The sequence below is a fragment of the Pinus tabuliformis genome, chromosome 5_2 (genome assembly GCF_031772625.1).
Source record: "Pinus tabuliformis cultivar Carrire ecotype Pingquan chromosome 5_2, CPIR1, whole genome shotgun sequence".
Classification (NCBI taxonomy): Eukaryota; Viridiplantae; Streptophyta; class Pinopsida; order Pinales; family Pinaceae; genus Pinus; species Pinus tabuliformis.
Genome location: NC_142306.1, coordinates 235,116,632 through 235,137,291, shown reverse-complemented (window position 1 = coordinate 235,137,291; position 20,660 = coordinate 235,116,632). Strand labels below are relative to the sequence as shown.

The 20,660-nt window shown below is 39.7% G+C and overlaps 1 protein-coding gene across 2 annotated transcripts in view; it reads right to left on the bottom strand.

The window, feature by feature from the left end:
* Positions 1–660: 660 nt before the first annotated feature.
* The window catches only part of LOC149158400 (rhodanese-like domain-containing protein 7), a 46,386-nt gene continuing 26,386 nt past the window's right edge, over positions 661–20,660 (bottom strand). For both annotated transcript variants that reach the window (XM_089436207.1, XM_089436208.1), the window contains exons 4-5: positions 1,643–1,945; positions 661–1,404 (exon numbers count right to left, since the gene is read on the bottom strand). In XM_089436207.1, coding sequence (XP_089292333.1) covers positions 1,027–1,404; positions 1,643–1,945 — 681 coding nt within the window. In that variant the 3' untranslated portion in view covers positions 661–1,026. The remainder of the gene's footprint in view (positions 1,405–1,642; positions 1,946–20,660) is intronic.

Genomic DNA, 20,660 nt, shown 5'->3' with positions numbered 1-20,660 from the left:
TTAGTAATATAAATTAAGATCCATTTTACCACATAATTTAAAATAATTATTCATATTGATAACCATTATATTTCAACTTCATATTTAGGTTTAATTAATAAATATATAAAAAAATTAATACTTACAATAAACTATTTTTCTAAGATATATATATATATATATATCACATTAAAATGTTAAATTTTGAAAACAAAAATAAAATAAAAAAATAAACATATCAAAAAAATGTCAATTGCATATATATGTAATTATAGTTTTAATCAAATTAAAAATAAGAACATTTGTATATATAGATATATAAATTATATTAATATAAATAATATTACTAAAAACCAGCATAGATTCATCTTAACTCTAGATCTACCAAGTGCCAATAGGACTTGGATTTCTTGAGATACAAACATTTCTTCAAGTTTGGCACTTAAAAAGACATTTGCATCTTGAGAGATTTTATCCCTCTCAACACTTGGTAAATCTAGAGTTCTCATCACTTGGTAGATCTAGAGTTCAGATGAATCTACGCTAGCATATCTAATTTAAAACTCAATTATAATTCAAATGTTCTGAATATAGATTAAGCTAGCATAACATTAATGTCCATCCCAGAGCAAGACTTGTAGGCGTCTTATTACAAAAGAAAGAACAGAATAAACAGTCAGGTGCAAGCCAAGTGTCCTTGTATTCTTCTCGTGATTGGTAGATTCTTATAGAAACATTCAGAGTAATAGTGCATTGGAGACGTATAAGGCTTGTGAATAGCCTGGTTTATAAGGTAAGTTCCCATCCTAGAACTTCCTGAGGAAAAATTCTCAACAACATGCATTATCTTAATTTAAATCCAAACATGCCCATTTTTAAGATTTCAATCAAGCTTTTGATTGATACAAGGAAGAGATACAAGTTGAATAAATGTAGCCAATCAAAAAATCAGTTTTAAATTTCAACATACAAAAACTTGCACCCAGTCAAAAACGCGTTGGAAATCAATTGCTATCCACTTCGAAGACTACAGCTGCTACATTAAACTTAGAGTGATCTTGAAACATGTAATGGGCCACTTTTCTGCTTCTTTCCCCGTTGACTGGGAGGGACACCCTTATCAGGTCCTCCTACAACACCCCACATCTCAAATTGCCGTTGCCTAGCTCTTGCCCTTGCCTTCTCTTCTTCTGACTTTGCATTGTAGCAATAAGGACAAGAAACTCCATATTCCCACTCCGCTGACAATACATCATCATCATTTACAGGTTTCTTACAAGCGTAACAAAGTTTATATGTTCCTTGCTTCAGTCCATGTTCAACTGAAACTCTTTTGTCAAATACAAAGCATTCACCTTCCCAAAGGCTCTCTGATGGGGGGACTTCTTCCAAGTACTTCAAAATTCCTCCCTCTAGATGATAAACCTTAGCACAAGAGGAAAACAAAGAAATCAATAACTTTAGAAAGACATGCTGCAAGGTCCTTTAATTTTCCACTTTTGCCTGTAAAGCTCCATCAGCATGCAAATGCATCAATACAAGCTTTGTATAAAAATGATACAAAAGCACATGATTCGAACTGCATGATTAAAATCAAACACAATTAACTAAGAAAACCCAGAAAGGCAAAAGTGCAGAACAGGCAATGTTTTGGAGATTTAACCTCTTCAAAGCCCTTGCTCATGAGAAAACTAGTGGCTTTCTCACATCTGATCCCCCCTGTACAGTACATAGCCACACGGCGTGGGAATTGTCCTTTTTCAAAATTTAGCTTTTCCTTTTCATCCATGAAATTCTCTTGAATTGAAGGTTTTTGTTCCCCTGAAATAACACCATTAGACTGATGCATAAAGAGATTTTTCTCAACCCATGATGGAAATTCCCTGAATGCTGAGGTATGAGGATCTATTGCCCCTTTAAATCTTCCTATTCGAGTCTCATAAGAATTTCTTACATCCACGACCATCTGCAACATTAAAGGCAACATCTAAATAATGACCATCCGTAACACTTATAGAGACCACTACTCATAATGCAATGTCTTCATTTAAGCAAGTCCAATCATACAAATCATTATAAACAGTATTTCAATCATGTAACCTCACAATTCAGCACCTTCAAGATGGATAATCTTGAGAAACTTTGAGCTACTCATTCAAAAATTTCAACATCTAGTACAGATCTCAAGATTCAGAAAGTCAATTTTCAGAATGTATGCTTTACGTAGTAAAAATGAGAACATCGTTTTCTAAGAATATATGTTTCTAACAAGTGAAATACAACAAGACAGGACCCTCCCTGATGATTCATGGAACACTGTTACATTTAGAAACACTTGGGAAAATATGCACAATGTTGCCCCTTTCTATTTGTTTATGCCAAATACCATAATTGCTCATGTATACCTTCAATTTTATGGGTAAACATGAACTTCTATACTAAAATTTCTAGTAATCTACAATACTGATATGGGCCTAATATTTCAAGCATGCCCAACAGACTTTGAAATTCCAATAGCTCTGGCCATATAAAACGATGTGCAAGAATCGAATTCTATCATTTATAGCCTCTAGCAATATTGACAATTCACATCATTGTAATTTTGCTTCAAAAATTGAAACTTCTTAAACATAAGTCTCAATATCTATGATTCAAATTTGATTCATGCTATTTTCTTCCACCAAGTTGAGGTTATTTCATATGGATGAAAAGGTTCAATACAAGAAATATCAGAGCATCTATTAGCCTATCATAGCGGAAGATATTTTGTTTTGGTGTCCCCACACTTTTGAAGCCTTTTTAATTTGTGCTTCTGGAATCACGACAATTTGAGGTTTGATAATTTAATCAACTCATGCAGGAGCATATATAGAGGCGTTGTTACCTTTGAAAGGGGTAACTTCAAAGCTGCCCAACATTCAATCACAAGAGTAGGAGTTTCAATAGCTCCAAATGATTTAGGTCTTGTATTATCTAGGTCTCAAGTAGATCAAATGATTTATCATCCATTTCTTCCAATTCTAGAGGTTAAGTTTCTTAAGGTTATTTTTTGTGTGAGAGAGTTTGAGATAAGTATGAATTGACAATTTCATTTTGAGAAATTGAGATCTTCCTACGTATGTTTGTCCGTTCAAGCCTTTCCAGTGCAAACTTTAGCAGTACCGTCCTTAATGCAGTTGACAATTTCATTTTGAGAAATTGAGATCTTCCTACGTATGTTTGTCCGTTCAAGCCTTTCCAGTGCAAACTTTAGCAGTACCGTCCTTAATGCAGCCTCCAATACATTTAAAGAATCACATATTGGCAGTGTAATATCCCCAAGTAGAGATACTAGAAGGTCAAAAGTAGAGACGATATCACATGGTGCCTTAGGGTTTCTTCCTTAAGCGGATTTTCACCATGTGTTGCCGTTGGCCACGATTTTGAGCCAGGTTTCAAAGGTGAGCTTTGGAATGGAGTTGCAGATCTCAGCCTTCCTCAAGGCGATGGACGTTAGGTGCATTCGACTCTCTGTCCTATCGATGCAAAATGCCCAGTCTTCAAGGGCAAGCAAATTCTCAGCCCAACAAAAACCTACCTCAACTGGGCTCGCTATGAGACTAAAGCCATGGAACAAAGCTTGATTAAGGGCTCAAAAGCTTGTATCTCTAGAAGAGTTTTGATCGCCGCAAGAAAGCCCTTCAAGGATGATATTTGAATACCCTTTCACTTAAGTTCAGGGCTCTTTCGACCTTGATAGATCCGCACCTTGCGAAGGATCAGAAGCTTGCGCACAAGGGTCATTCAATTTTACAAAAGGACCCCACTAGCTCAAACAGTCCTAAGTTGAACGGACCACAGAAAGAGTCGATCCAAGGTAGCTTCCAGATTTTCATTAAAAACATCAATGGGAAGTCCTCTCTCCTGTGGATTGGGGATTCAAACTCAGTCCAACACCTGAAACAGTGGATCGAGAATAACATGGGCATTCCTACAAATTATTAGTGTCAATTCTTTGAAGGGAAGATGCTTTAGGATACTTCCCAAATGAAGGACTACAACATCAATAGGAACTCTACCATAATCATGAACTTGAGGCTGCGATGAGGGGTTTTGAGTCCCAAAAACTCTAGTGGATCTGCCTCCTACAAGGATGCAGTGCAAGGAAAGGATTCCACCCCTGCAAACCAGCCTCAACACATTCCAGGACCCTATATTGTAGAACAAATGAAAAAAGTGTCTGCAATGAAGGTCAATCTTCCAAGGGTAAACTACCTTTTCTCTGCTCTCCAATCCAAGGCTATTATTTGTAGGTTGAATGGTTCGTGGCCCAAAACTGGTGCTTTACGTCAGTGGGTCTTTACATTTCTGGATCCCCAACTATGATATCTATTTATGTTCCAAAGGTTCTTTTATTGTCCAATTTGATACTCAAGAAGAATTGGAGAAAATACTGAATGAGGAGCCATGATTTTGGGGAAGAGTAGGGCTCTTCATCACCCCTTGGTTCGCATATTTTGATGCCACAAAAATGGTGATCTCAATAATGCCAGTTTGGGTGAGACTTCCAAATCTTCCCCTCCCACAAGGTACTAGAGGAAATCATAAAAACCCTAGGAAAATTCAAAAAGATAGACCTTGAAAGAATAGAGAAAGGTCTTTTTATCTTTACCAAAATTTGTGTAGAGATAGACCTCAGCAAAGGTCTATCTAATCACATTCAACTAAAACAAAAAAAACGTTTAGTGGACCCAAGTATTAGATTATGATAACACGACATTTAAATGTCAAACTTGCTACCAAACAGGTCACTTGCAGAACACATCTCCATAGGCAAAAAAAATCCCAAAAAAGAGAAAGGGGCAGACCCACAAACCAAAAGGATGGCAACCCTCGAATCCCCACTTCTCAAATGACGAAGAAGAAGAAACCATGGAGAATGCTCCAAACATTGTTGAAGTGAATACATAGGACCGGAATGACATTGTATCCCACTTGCAAAATGACATCGAAGTACAAGAGACCCAGGTGTCAGAACTGCAAAAGAACGAAGCACTTACAAAAAATGGGATAGGGGATACAAAGAGAGCACATGTTTCCGAGATCTCGGACTCAGACAAAGAACCCCCTCCAATGAAAACAAGAGGTGAAATGACGATAGTTCTTGTTGTTCCAAACTCTAGGGCATGGCAAAAAGTGCAAAAAAAGAAAGGAAATGAAGAGAAGTTAAGTGATTATTATCACACTAAAAATTGAATTTTCACTTGTAATTATTTTTCAGATTTCTTCTTTTAAGATCATAAGCAGTGAGGCTTATCTTCTGGAATGCTTTCAGCATATGTAATTTTTCTCTTGTTTCAAGATGAATAAAATTACGGGTTTTTTCCCTTTGGAAAAAAGGTAGAGATACTAAAAAAATAACAATATTTCCAAAATGAGTGGGCAAAGCAGAATCTAAAATCTTATTTGCATATAAAAATCAAAAATTAGAAATACGAAGATTACTTGCTGAAATAAACACAAATCTAAAAGTGTCCTCGAAATTTTATCTCCAAATCAATCTCCAGCCTGATGAAATGATTGCAGCCTGTTGTCGCACAGAATGTCTAGGCACCGTGACAACGGCTCAGATCGGGGGTTATCACCCTAATCCCCAATCTCTCCGTTTAACGTCTCCCAACAGTAGGCTAAGGGGGGGGTAGACCCTACGGAAATGGAATGAAGGAGAACTAGTTAGAAACCAACCAGTTCTCCTTCATTCTATTTCCGTAGGGTCTACCCCCCTAGCCTGTTGTTGGGAGACAACTTAAATGGAAAGATTGGGGATCAGGGTGACAACACCCGATCTGAGCCATTGTCGGCGGTGCCTAGACATTCTGTGCGACAACATTTTTTGGAGTCGTTGCCGGGGAGAAGCAGATGGATATCGGGGAGGGCTTCTTGTATGAGAAATAATAGATGAATAAGTGGAGTTTCCACCCAAACAGTTAACCAACCAGAATGTCCAAGTGCTAAAGGCGCAGATAGTGAAGATGATAGGATTAGTGAGAGGAGAAAGATAAGGTGATGAAAAGATGGAGTGATATAATGGCGCTAGAAAATGTGGCGTTGATGGGATAAGAAATGATGAAAATTTTGAGAAGACGCAAGACGAAGAGGAAAGATGAATGTCGTAAAGCCAAGGTTCAATAAATTGGTCCCCGGCAATGGCGCCAAAAATGTTGTGCCGCTTGACAGGCTAATGAATGACAGAAATGATTAGAAGATTAGAAAATTTGTCGTGAGGACTAAGGACAAAAAAAACGTTGTCCCCAGCAACGGCGCCAAAAAATGTTGTCGCACAGAATGTCTTGGCACCGCGACAACGGCTCAGATCAGGGGTGTCACCCTAATCCCAACCAACCAGTTCTTCATTCCACTTCTGTAGGGTATACCCCCTTTAGCCTGATGTTGGGAGATAGCTTAAACGGAGAGATTGGGGATCAAGGTGACAGCCCCCGATCTGAGTCGTTGTCGCGCTGCCTAAACATTCTGTGTGACAACACAACCTAGAAAAGATTATGTGCTAGGGTCTCACAAACCAAAGCTCTTCCACCGAAACACACCCTTCTAACTAGGGGGAGCCCATATGTCTCTCCAAAACCAAGGATACTCAAGGTTGTCAGACCTTAAGCCCAAAATTGCAGCAACATAGAATAGAAAACTTACAACATACCACTCACATCCGCCAAAGCAACCTCCTCCTTCTATCAATTATGGAAGTCAAATTATCCAAGCAAGATATTGTCTTCAAACCATGCACATTTGTAATAGCCCAATTTCTCATCCTTATATATACAATGTAAATATTTTTTAAATTAAAAGGTTGAGAGAGGGACGTGGATTCCAGAGCTAAGGAGGTTGCTTGCTTGAGATGGTCAAGGTTTCCTTGTGCAAGAAATTTGCATTGTTTTGATAGTCATTAAAGGCTGGTTAGTGTGCCTTAATGGATTGGTTTCTTGAAGTTAATGGGACTGCAAGAGATGTACACAAACCATGCTACCTTCGAGAACACTCACAAGGCAAGGAGGACAAGAATTAAGGAAGTGGATTGTGTTGTCAGCCAGGACAATGACAATCAAACACTGCGTAGGAGGAGAAAAGAAGGCAGCTCGACCCCATTCAGGGACACACACACAGACACTTAGAAACTCATCCATTCAGGGATACAAGGATCAACATTCACCAGCAGAGAAGGGTGGAGACCAGTTCTTTGGATTCCCTGTGTATTCGCTGGCTATCATTGAATAACTGGAGGGTGGAGGCAGCAAGCCTCTGGATTCCCTGTGCATCATTGATCTGCAGAGTGGCTGGTGGGTGGAGGAAGGAGGTCCTCTGGATTCCCTGGTTCAGTTGGCAGATGATATCTTAAACCCTAAAGCAAGCCCTTGAATCTCTGGAATCTTGCTCGGGGGTGACAACCGCAAGTGATCTTGGTTGCAGCTGTCTAAGGTTGGGTGGAGAGTCCTTGTCCCAGACTCAGTTGCCCATGCACTTGTTTTAATCCAAGATAAGTTTTGTACCCTGTAATTTATGTTGTGGAATGTAACTGTATATGTTTGGATTGTTCATGTCAATCTGTATCGATGTTTGACTTATGCATAGTGTGCTACTGTAAACAAAAGAATGAGTATCTATTTGCTGGTCCTGGTGATTGAGAATTGGATCCACTGCTTTGTGTGTGTGTGTGTGTGTGTGTGTGTGTCACTAATAACAGGGTTGTGGGCACTAAGTGTGTGATTATGTTGGTAGTGCGGTGGTATTTGAAATCCTCGTTGAATCTGCGAGCTGGATTCCCTGTGCATCATTAATCTGCTAAGTGGCTAGTGGGTCCTCTGGAAGGAGGTCCCCTGGATTCACTAGTTTAGCTGGCAAATGATGTCTTAATCCCTGAAGCAAGCCCCTCAGTCTCTGGAATCTGGCTCGAGGATGACAGTTGCAAGTAATCTTGGTTGCAGTTGTCTAAGGTTGGGTGAAGAGTCCTTGTCCCAAACTCAGTTTCCCACGGACTTGTTTTAATCCAAGATAAGTTATGTACCCTGTAATTTATGTTGTGGAATGTAATTGTATATGTTTGAATTGTTCATGTCAATCTACATCGATGTTTGACTCATGCAAAGTGTGCTACCGTAAACAAAAGAATGAGGTTCTATTTATTGGTCCTGATGATTGAGATTTGGATCCACTACTTTGTGTGTGTGTATATATATATATAAAACAGGGTTGTGGGCACTGAGGGTGTGATTATGTTGGTAATGCAAGTGAGCACTGGGGAGTGTATTTTAAATCCTCGTTGAACAAATTTCACTCATCTCACTGATTTAACCAATAGAGCGAAGATTCTAAGCACTAGGTCTATGGAGGAAAAATCCATGTTTCCCTATGCCAAACAATCCTCCTGCAACTATTTGTTCATTCATGATTACCCGTGGGTGTGCCTATAAGGTTGCTTGGGCCCTGTGACGTGTTGGCTTGGAGTTGGTCCCCTTTGTAAAGTCTAATGGTCAAGGCCTGATGTGAAATCGTGGTCGGGGTTAGGGTTGTGCCCATGTGATCTTGATTCCTAACCAAGACCATAGGTGGAGGTGTTGGGGCCTAGCCCCATGTGCACAAGCATTGTGACCAGGGGCGGAGCTCTATTCCAATGGACGAAAGGGAAGCTAGAGATCGGACAATGGAGTCAACAGGAGGGCCCTGTGTGTCGATCAACAGTGGAGGATCACCGCTTGAGATCAATAGTGTGCACACCCACCCTGGGATGACATCAGCAGGGAGGGGGACCTCCATGCACACTGTTGATCTAGCTATTGGGATCAACGACCAAGATCTTGGCAGACCCCTCCTTGTCACGTCAGCGCATGGGCAACCCCTTGCGCAAACCATTGATCTCCCCAATCGACGATGGTCATCGGATCTAAGGAGTGACTAGCGAGATCCATAGAGCAAGGCAATGTGGCCAACTTCAATTGGTGCCAGAGACCAATGGACAATGGGACCACCGAGGCGCTAAACCAGAGCAACGTGGTCGACTTCTATTGGTTGAGGGAGGAGGTCAGAAGTGTGGGCCCCCCTTTTGTCATTATATGCCCACTAGAGGTTTTGTCAGAACCGGAACCCGCTTCCGAGGGGTACCTACGATGGATTTGGGAAATGGGCTTGACCCGCCGGAATGGAAGCAAGTCGTTGATCTGGCAATTGGCGATTTCCTCTTACCACCCATTCTGGGATGAACCCCCTCATAAACCTCACACACATTACCCTATCGAAATAAGCGTGCGATGGCTCCATTGTTTGAACATGCGGGGATCCGCCCAAAACCTGTATGCCTTTTATCTGAGTGGGGCCTCTAGAGCGAGGCAACGTGGCGAATTATTATTAATACCTGAGCGCAGAGGCGGGGTCCATTACATATGGGCAACAAGGTTTATAATAGGCCAATTTAACATAGGAATTTAGTAACATCGATGTGTGTGTATATATATATATATATATATAATGGAGGTGCCAAGACCATAGTAATGGGTCTATGAACTATGTATATATACATATATGTGCGTGTGTATGTGAAAAGGGGGAGCTAAGACTTAAGTTAATAATCCAACCCATCGAAAGAGAAATTGATTGAGAAATAAACATAAGAGACAAAAAAAAATATAATGCATTATTCCATTCCTCTAACAGTACCAGAAGAGTTGAATTAATAGTAGCAACCACCCCATGGGGTAAGTTGGGTGTGGTTGTTACAACATTAGTGAGACTCAAACTGATGTGCAGGCATGTCTTGTCAACTTGAGTATGACCCAAAGTAAAGTGTTCTAGTGTTGGAGTTAACAGAAGGTTTCAAGAGGATGTGCAGTGTTAACTCACTAGTCTTCTTGGAGTTCTCTTCCATGCATTTCAATTAACTGATGGTGAACTAGGATGAGATGGTCATGAGCGAGGCAAGGGAGTATGCTTGAGTTTGACTGAAGTAGAAGTGGAGATAAAAAGCATGTGCTAAGTCTAGTGGAGATACTCTGGATCTAACTTATGTCAAATTGTTGTGAAGTGGGAGATAAAAAGGCATGCGCGTTGTTAACTGGACTACACTGTCAATCATCTCCCCATGCATGCATTCCTAAATCAGTGTATGTGGCCCAGTGGTCTTTAGTTCACTTGTGCATGCCCCCCTTCAAATAACTCCTAGTCATGCTCAATCTTATCCATGCACACTAAACCACATGTATGCGCCCAAAGCCCAATGTGGTTGTGTTTCCTTTTCCTCTTGGGTAAGCCAAGGAAAGGACAGCCAATTTGCTACTAGTTTTCATGGTTTGAGTTGGGGACATTAGAATCCTCCCCACCCAAAGAATGCTTGTCCTCAAGCATTTGTAGATCAGGATGCTTAAGAATCTCCTCCCCTTCCCATGTTGCATCCTCCAAGGGCAAGTTTTTCCATTTGATGAGATATTTGGAGATTACTTTATTCCTCAATCGTTTCTCCTTTACCTACAAAATGGTCTCTAGAATAAGTATAAATTTACTTTCTTCATCCCTGGCAAGTAATTTCATTGAAGGAGTCACATATTGCCCATGAGCCTTTTTAAGGCATGATACATGAAATACATTGTGAATCTTGCTTGTATAAGGCAGCTACAACTCATACACTACACCAATTCTCCTAAACACCTTGAAAGGCCCATAAAACCGAAGATTAAGCTTTTTCGCTCCATCGATCTTCAATGAAGATTGTCTATAAGGTTGAAGATGCAAAAATACCATGTCTCCCACCTCAAAAGACCTCTCAATTCAATGATGATCAACATATTTCTTTTGTTGTTCATGTGCAATCTGAATATTCTTCCTGACTGTCTTGAGGATATCTTGGTTCTCTTTAGCCCACTCAGAAGCTTTTGGAACTCTAGTGCATGACCCATGAAATGGAAAACACAATTGTCGCTCCTTTGTAATCAAGGGTGATTCAAAAACTCCCTCTCGATCAGGGACTTGTTAGAGCTCCCTCTGAACTGGGGACTCTTTCCTTCATCAACAGCTTCTTCTTTGTGGGTCCTTTAGCGGCTTGATCTCCTTCCTTTCTTGATGTCATGAAGTCTTCGATCGAACTTCTTATAGGTAGGGCACCATCCAACGATCACTTCCCTTCTTGGTTTGTCATGTCATTGCTTCGTGGAAAGTGACTATCAGATTTTTCTTGTCATCTTGGCTACTTCTTTGTCATCTTGTCCATGCTTTAGAATACCCTCCTCATGGATGCTTCATAGTACTTGCTAGGTTACATGCTTTGACCTAGTAGCCCATCATGACTTCATCCTGATATTGCTTCAACATTGCCTCTTTTGTTGGATGGCTTCTTCATCACAACATCTCTGTAGAGTAGAATCAGTTATCTGCACCTTTTGTATCTCCAAGGCCTTCATAGGTGTCAAGGGTCCTTTCTTCCTTTATCAGAGTTGTCCTGCCTTCTTTCGGGAGATATCTTCAAGGCATTTTGTCAGATAGTGATTCTCAGTGATCATGGTGTTCTTCACATGCTTGATATCTTTCTTGATTTGCTTCTTCTCAGATAGATAGGTCAACCATCTATTGCTTTTAGTGAGAGCATTCCTTCATTACTTGCTTTCTGGAATTGTCAGCATTTCTTCTTGTTTCTTGGTCAGCAATCTTATGTTCCTTATGTGAGCATATTCTTTTGTTGACCTTCATTGCATCGTGGTACATGCCTTCGAGCATGTTTTGGTGAAAGAGATTCTTTCATGCTTGATCGTGTTATAGAACTATACCCATGACTCAATAATATACAAATGATAACATGACTTAAACTTTGATGCATACATACCTCATCTTGATTCTCCTTTGATCATCCTTTGGTGTGGCCCTTCTTGCTTCATCTTAGCTTGCCTACATATCATCCTTTTCTTGAATCCCATGAATGGGATTCCCAATGAGACATCTGCCTTGGTTCATGAACCTTCTTTCGAAGATTCCATCATAGGATCTTAAGGATCCTAGCCTTGCAAATGTTTCCTTCCTTTGATGACGTAGGTCTTCTAAGATTCTTATCATGATCAAGTTTTCTTTCATCATGTATGAGGTCCTATACTAGGTATGCTTCTTCTACATGAATATCTTGAGCTATTTTTGCCATGCTCCTATATTCTAGAAGATATTTCTACTTATGCATTTTTGTTCTTATCGTAAATGCTACATCTACATGAGTATCTAGAACTCTATGTACATCATGTTGCTAGATTCTAGAGGATGCTTCTAGCCATGCAATTTTATTCCTACATGCTCCTATCCTACTCAAAACTTTGAAAAAGTCTAGAAGTAAAGAGTTTGACCTAGTCATAGTAGAGATCCGAAGGATCTTCCTTCTTTTGCTTCTTTCCTTCTTCTTCCATCTCTTGAGTTATGTGAGCTTCTTCCCTCTTCCTTTTATGATTGTTGTCCTTCTTAAGCTTAGGACAATCCCTTTTGTAGTGTCCATATTCTTGGCATCCAAAACAATGGATCTTGGACATGTCTTTGTTGTTTGTTCTTCGTGGACCAAACTTGCCAAATTTACCCTTTCTTTTGGCCATGGTAGCAAATGCTTTCTCCTTTGATCCCACATCTTCTTTTGCCTTAAGTCTGGTTTCCTATGTCCTGCATAGAGACCACATTTCACTGAGAGTGGTTGTTTCCTTCTTGGCATATATGCTTGATGTGAAGTTTCCCCACTCCGCAAGTAGAGCATTGAGTACTATAGTTGTCATCTCTCTGTCAGACATGACTTCCCCAAGCTCTTGAAGTTGATCTCTCATTTCAGAGATTTTCATGAAGTAGGGAGTTATTCCTTCCTCTGTTATCTTCATCTTGTATAATTCATTCCTCAGAGATATTACTTCTCCAGTGGTGGATACCGAGAATAGCTCTACTAGCTTATCATAAATTTCTTTCGATGTCTCAAACTTGGAGACATAAGGAATGAGAGAGTCTTTGATTGATTCTATTAGAATCCTTTGAGCTCTTGTCTCATCCTTATTGTACTTGGCTAAGGCTTGAGTCTGCTCCTTAGCAAGGATAGTAATATTCCCTTTGACATGCTCTAGGAGTTCATTCTCCTTGAGTAGTAGATCAGCCCTCTTCTTCCATGCAAGAAAGTTATTGGTACCTACCAATTTGTTGCTTTCCTTCCAAAAAGACATTGATGTATATTCAGAAGGGGACATGTACTTACTAGATAGATTTTGAGATGTAATGGAATTGCTTCCTCCTTGAAGGCTTGGTGGCTTGTCTTCCCTGGATCTTGATGCCCTTCAAGTTGCCTTCTTCAAGTGGACTTGCTTGATGATGAGATTTGCTTGATGACTTGTAGCTTGATGTGGGTCCTACTCTAATCTGCGCTTCTTTGTAGCAGCCTTTATGTAAGGTTCTTCTTCTAGCTTAGTAGACCTTCTTGATGGATGATGGATTGTAAACCCTTCTTGTCCTTGAAGTGATTGAGATTTCTAGGCTTGATGCTTCAACTTTGTAGATGCTTCCCCTTGATGAGTGTTGTTGTGTTGCCCTTTCCTTGATGTGTCACCTACCCTCTGATACCATGTTAGAGAATCTAGGGCAAAGTAGTGTTGTGATGATTCTCCGAGAGTTTATAACAATTTGCGAAGTCTTTTTACTTTTCTTGTTAGCTTATTCTTCTTCTTCTTCTTATTAGTGCATATGTGTGCGCTTCATCAAACTGCTATCAAAACAAAATAACAAGAACACAGAATTTGGCTCTTTGATCAGGGACAAACCCTCTCCACTCTTGAGAGGAAAACCCTTTGTAAGATTTCTCTTATTGAAGCTTCTTATTTGAACAACTGCCAAACCCTAGACCCTTGACTAAGATATCCTCCAAGCATAGGCCAAATCCTTCCACTTTTTGCATTGTCACTCCCGGCACATGGACCTCTGCCTTCCAACACTTTGACCTTCTTCCAGCACATCGTTCTTCCTTCTATAGCAAGTAGATATTCTAGGAGAGATACCCCTTACTTAATGATATCCTTCACCTAAGGATATTCATTCTTCCCCTAGATCATCTGAGTTCCTTTTTAAAGTATGGTAGTAGGCTGAGTGTGACAGCACTGCAGCCCTAATCTTCACATGTGTGAGGGTGCTTGTTGCAGATATAAGGCTTCTTCTAACTTTGATTGAGGTCCTTCTCTCTACGCTTGGATAGGAGGCTTAGTAAGCCTAGTTTCAAACCCAAACAATGATATATGTGAGACTGTTATATTATTGTTGTTGTGACTGCAGAGATGGCTCTGCTCCTCACACGTGTGACTAGTTTTTACCTTAGAAATTGTCCCTTTGACTGTGGCTTTAACTTCTTCTCCTTCACTGCACTAGAGGCTCCTCAAACCTATCTTTTATTCACCCTTACTCGGCTACCCTTCTTCGTTGATTTAAGAGCTTGATGATGCGTTGTATGGGGAGTGGACAGCCTCTATAAATAGAGGTGTGTCCCTCCTCTTCCAGCCGACATGACTGTCCTTAAAGCCAACTTGACAGTTTGCTTCATAATTCATTTTATTCACTGTTTTTCTGCTTGTAGACTATGTTGGTGCTAGGAGAGGATTTGACCATGCTTGGAGGTGTTCCCTTGACCTTGTATGATGTCATAAATGATGTGACATGCCCTCAAAAGGTCTTATCATAAATACATTTTGACTTTGACTCTCTAGAAGCACTTCAAAATGTGCTTGTCCTATTTTCAATAAGCAAGAAACTCATTGACAAATAATATCAAAATAAATTTTCTTTTCTTGAATAAGTACAAATATCAAAATTACATTTATGAAGACTGAACCTAGTTACATTTCCTTCAACAAATTTTACTATCTAAAATTATCAAAAGCATGTTGATATTTTGCATATTCTACTAGTAGGTGATCCTTCCAAGGGCTGAAATTTCTAAAAGTGAGCAAACGAAGGATTTCTAAAATATGCACCAGCAACAACATTATTCTTCCCCTTAGCGAATTCAATGTCAAAGTCACACCCTTGTAACTTACCGAACATTGTTGTCTCTTGTTTAATCCTTTTTTCTCCATAAAATACTTGAGGCTATTATGATCAATCCTCACAGTGAACTTGATGCCCACAAGATATTGACAAAAATTTTCAAGGGCGTGCATGATGGCCAACATCTCCTTATCATATGTGGAGAATATCCTTTGAACTTCATTCAATTTTCGGCGTTCATACGCATAGGATGCTTTTCTTACATCAAAACAGCGCCAAAACCAATACCCAATGCATCACACCCAAGCACAAAAGGTTTAGAAAAATACGGTAAAGCCAAAACAGGGAAATTACTCATTACCCTCTTAAGATGATCCATAATTCCTCGAGTCTCATCCATCCAAACAAAAGCATCCTTCTTGGTCAATCAGCCAGAGGAGCATTTGATGAAGGAAATCCCTTCAGAAACTGTCTATAGTATGTGCACAGACCAATGAAGGCCTGCAATTGTGACACGCTCTTTGGTGGCGGCCAGTCAAGTATAGCTTGAATCTTCTCCTGATGTACCTTCACATGACCTCTCCCAATGACATATCTCAAATATAATAGCTCAGACATGCCAAACTCACAAAAAGGCTTTCGCAAAAAGGGAATTAGCTACTAATATACTTAACACTTCATCAAGGTATCGAAGATGCTCTTCCCACGACTTGCTATATACCAAGATGTCATAAAAAAAATAAAAAAAAATAAAAACTAGCACAAATTTCCGCAACTAATTGTTGAACACATGGTTCATGCAAGACTGAAAAAGTAGCTAGAGCATTTGATAACCCAAAGGGCATCACCAAATACTCAAAATGTCCAAATTAGCACCTAAAAGTTGTTTTGTTCACATCCTACTGTCGAACTTAAATTTGATGGTATCCTAAACAAAGATTTATTTTGAAGAAATTGACTGCTCCATGTAGCTCATCCATCATCTCATCGATACACATGATAGGATACTTGTTCTTGACAATCTTCTTATTTAGTGCAAAAAAGTCAATGCACATCTTCATAGTGCCATCCTTTTTCTTCACCAAGACAATAGGGGAAGCAAAGTGACTAGAGCTAGGCCATATATGTCCTGCATCCAACAACTCTCGAACAATGCTCTCGGCTCGTCCTTGAATCGTTTAAGATGACAGTAGGGATCCCTAACAACTAGCACGTTGTCCACAAGCTCAAAAACATGCTCAAAACCATGATCTGGAAGTAGGCCACGCGGTATATCTGAAAGCACCATGTTATGCTTGTCCAACAAGCTATGTTGCATGAAATGTCGTGGGAAGGGTCATCCTAGTACCCAAAACGGGCCGAAATGCCAAAACAGCTCCAAAATGGCCCTAAAACGTTGTCAACCATCCCAGAAAGTGTTTTGTGATCTTGAAATGCCATTCGGGATGGTTAGCGGTGTTTTGGGGTCGTTTTGGCTCCTATGGGCTGCATTTCGGTTGGAAAAACGATTTTTTTTCGTGGGCGTCTCAAGGGGCCAAGAAGGGCGTGGGCCCCTTCTATCACCCAAAAACACTAAGTTTACAACATTTTATGTAGTGGTTAACAAAATTTAATAAAAATAATTAGAAATAGAATTCTCTAGAAATTTAAAAATTTAGAATTCTCTAGAAACACTATCAGCCTCTTCTTTTTTGTTAAAAGGCACTTCATTCACTCATTTCTCGCACATTCTTTTGCAAGAGGAACTTCTCGTAGCAACAACAAGAATTTTATTGTGTTTTGGAGTGTGAGCAGCAAGAAGAAGGGCATGGGCAGCAAGAGGAAGGGCGTGGATAGTAGTTGTTTTGATGAGTGTTTCATTTTCTAATTTTGCAACATTCATGGCTTCTCAAAGTTGTGTTTCTAGTGCCCCTAAATCTACTCAAGCAACCAGGCAACAAGAATATTATCCTCTATGTTAGTATGTTACCAAAGTGAAGCAAAATGGTTTTGGTGGTAAGTGGAAATGGAAGTGCAATTTATGCAATTATGATGAGACCTCCAAGGGCTCTTACACAAGAGTGAAGGCTCACATTTTGGATGAAGAGATAAAGGGCATTGATGTGTGTGCACATACTAGAAATCCAAAAGTGGGCTAAATTCAAGAGGGAGAAAATTGCAATGATGCTGAAAGGTTGAAGAATCAAGAAAGCAAAATCGGCATGAGCACTACCAATCCTCACATGAGTGATAGCATTGAGCCAAGAATTGTTCATGAAGCAAGAACGAGGTGTGCGCTAGCAGTAGAAGAAGAGTTATCCAAGCCATTGAATCCAAATTAAAGCAGTAGATTGTTGAAGATGCTTGATAATCAAGGGAGAGAAGAAGTTGACACAAGAATGGCAAGGGCCATCTTTGCTTCTGGCATTCCATTTGATGTGGTCTGATCCCCATATTGGCAGGATTGGTGAGAACAATTAACAAAGCCCCTTAAGGTCACAAGGGGCCAAACTATGACAAAGTCAAAACAGTTTTGTTGAAGAAAGAGAGGCAACTTCTTGATGATATTTTGATACCAATTCGTAATTCATGGGGTAGTACAAGGCTTTCCATGATCTTAGATGGTTGGAGTGATACAAGGTGCGGGCCTTTGATTAATGTCATTGCATCATCACTAAAAGGAGCCATGTTCATCAAAGCAAAAGATTGCTCGGATGAGGTAAAGGATAGTAAGTTCATTGCTAATATTTTAAATTTTGTTATTGAACAAGTAGGGCCAGAAAATGTGGTGCAAGTTATCACAAATAATGCACCTGTTTGCAAAGCTACAAGCTTAATTGTTGAGAGTCAACACAATTGCATATTTTGGACTCCTTGCATTGTCCACAATTTGAATATGATTTTAGAAGAGATTGAGACAAAAACGGAATGGATTAAGGAGGTCACAGGGCAAGCTAGGGAGATATAAAATTCATCACGAACCATCGATCTCAAGCAATATATCGAGAACTCCAAATTGGAGTTGTTGAAAGTTGTTGAGACAAGGTATGCCTCAAATTTCATCAAGTTTCATCACCTTGTTGAAGTTAAAACTGCATTAATGAGTATGGTGGTGGGTTCAAACTTGGGCTGAGTGGAGACAAGCAGATTCAGAGAAGGGAAGTCTGGTGGGGAAGGTGTTGATCGATGAAGATTGGTCGTGAAAAAATGATTTCTTGCTCAAGTTCAAATTACCTGCATTTGATCTTCTTTGAGATGCAGACACAAAGAAACCTTTCCTATGAAAGGTTTATGATGGCATGGACACCATGGTTGAAAAAACCGTGGAAATTATTACACAAGAGGCTCCCACTCTTCCTTTTGTGGATTTTCATTTTGCTAAACAAGTGAGGACCATCATTATTACGAGGTGGAATGGCTTCAACACTCCATCGCACACTTTGGCACATGCTCTGAAACCAAAATTTTATGATGAAAAATTCATTTCTCAAAGCAATCGGAAGAGGAAGGCCCCACATAAGGATAAGGAGGTGGCCAATGGAGTGAAAAAGGCCTTTCAGAGGTTGTTTCCAACTTCTTAACAAACTGATGTAAGTGAGGAATTTGTCTGTTTTGTTGCTAGATTAGAATATTTTACAGACATATCAGCTTTGGAAGAGAGGAGAACCATGAACCCAGTTAAGTGGTGGACTTGTCATGGGGAAACTGGTGTTTATTTGCAAAGTCTTGCCACTCATATTATGACACAAGTGGCAAGCTCTTCATTAGTAGAACGAAATTGGAGCACCGACAGTCTCATTCATAGTGTGAAGCGCAACAGATTGGGATCACATAAGGCAAAGGACCTTGTATATGTGCATTCAAAACTACGCCTTGTCTCTTAGGGGTAAAGAATATACAAGTGGACATCATAAAGATTGGATGTGGACGTAGAATGTCCAGACAAAGAGCTCTCCTTGTTTTCTCTTGATATTAGTGCCAGTGGTGATGCAAGTGCAAGTGGAAGTAGTAGAAGAGTTGCCTCTTCTGCTAAACAAGCATCCTGTTCTATCTTTGTTGATGAGGAAGAGCATTTTTATTGATATGTTAATGTAGCTAATAATTGTCTTTAGCTCATGTTTTATTTCAGTTTTAGCACATATAGCCTTATTTATAAACACTGATTTTGGAGCCTTCGATGTAAAGCCTAATATGTAAAAGCCAATTTTGGATTTTTGCATCATGTAATCATCTGTTAGAGTTAATATAGACTTGGTTTTCCTTCCACAACATCATTTATATGTCTCATTTACAGCATCATTTATATGTCTCATTCTTTTTTTTCTTGCAAGATAATGTGTTATTAACTCATTTATAAAAAAATTATATATATATATATATATATGACGTTTCAGTCGGCATTTCCATTTTCCAAGGGTCGTCTTTCGATTTGTACCCATTTCAGAAACTTCTAGATGTTTCAGTGTTTCATGCAACTTAGCCAACAAGCCTTGTATGTCCACATGATATCCACGTTGTCATGTATCATAGACCTTTCTTAAATGAAACACTACACTGCCCACTTAGCCTCTGAATGTCAAAAAAGTCTCTCCATCCTCTTAGATGAAATGACTCTAGGAGTATATAGAGTTAAGCCCCATAATACCACCCTCCTACCATCTACTATAAAACTCATTGCATAGTCTTAAAGTTCGTAACAAATGAACTCATAGAATGCAACCACTAAACACCAAACACAATATTGGTATCATCATTGTCAACCACATAAAAGTCATCAATAATGATGCAATTACCCAAATTTATACTCAATTGTGGAACATGATGAACACAATGCAACATCAAGCCACTCATTGTTTGCACCCAAAAACCACCATGCTCCTCAACTTGCAAACTCCACTTCTTCACATAGGACAAGTCAATGAAATTGTGGGTAGCCCCACTAGCAATTAGCACAACAACTCAGTGTCCCTATATAACACCCTTTACTCTGAAGGCATTATAATGAGGAATGATAGTGAGGGTTGCAAATGCACCATTTATCTCGTCCAACTCATCTAGGTGCTCATATGTACCTATCCCTCCATCCATTTGCTCATGTTGCTCATCAGGAACTTGTCTCTTTTGCCTCATCATCACTAGGCTCCTCAAAGACCTCACTCTAGTGGGCCTTGCTTCCACTTCTACACTTATGTCCATGTGTCCAAGGTTCATGACAATCAAAGCAAAGCCTTTTTCATCTCAACTCATCCCTTGAATCACAAGGTGCACCACCAACTGGCCTAGACATCTCACCCGTAGGTCTATTATACTTTGGCTTCTTGTCCTTCCTCTGCAGCCAACTTTGCAACAAGGGTCTATGCGAAAACTTGCTAGGAAACCTAGCTTGTGGTGTGGATAACTCCATATTCCTTGCAACGCTTAATAGCATACCGCAAGTTTGGCAAATAAAAATATTTGACCCAACCCTTGAGAGGTTCTGACAAGCCCTCTATGAACCAAGAAATCAATCTCTTCTCAGTCACATTAGAAACCATGATTGACAACCATTGAAACTCTAAAATATATGCATCAAGTGTCCCAACCTATCTCAACTGAGCCAACTCTCTAGAGTGTGCCTCTGAATCCTCGTGGTCAAACCGCTCTATCAATGTAGTGCAGAACTCATCATAAGAGACTATTGCACCATGTCCTTG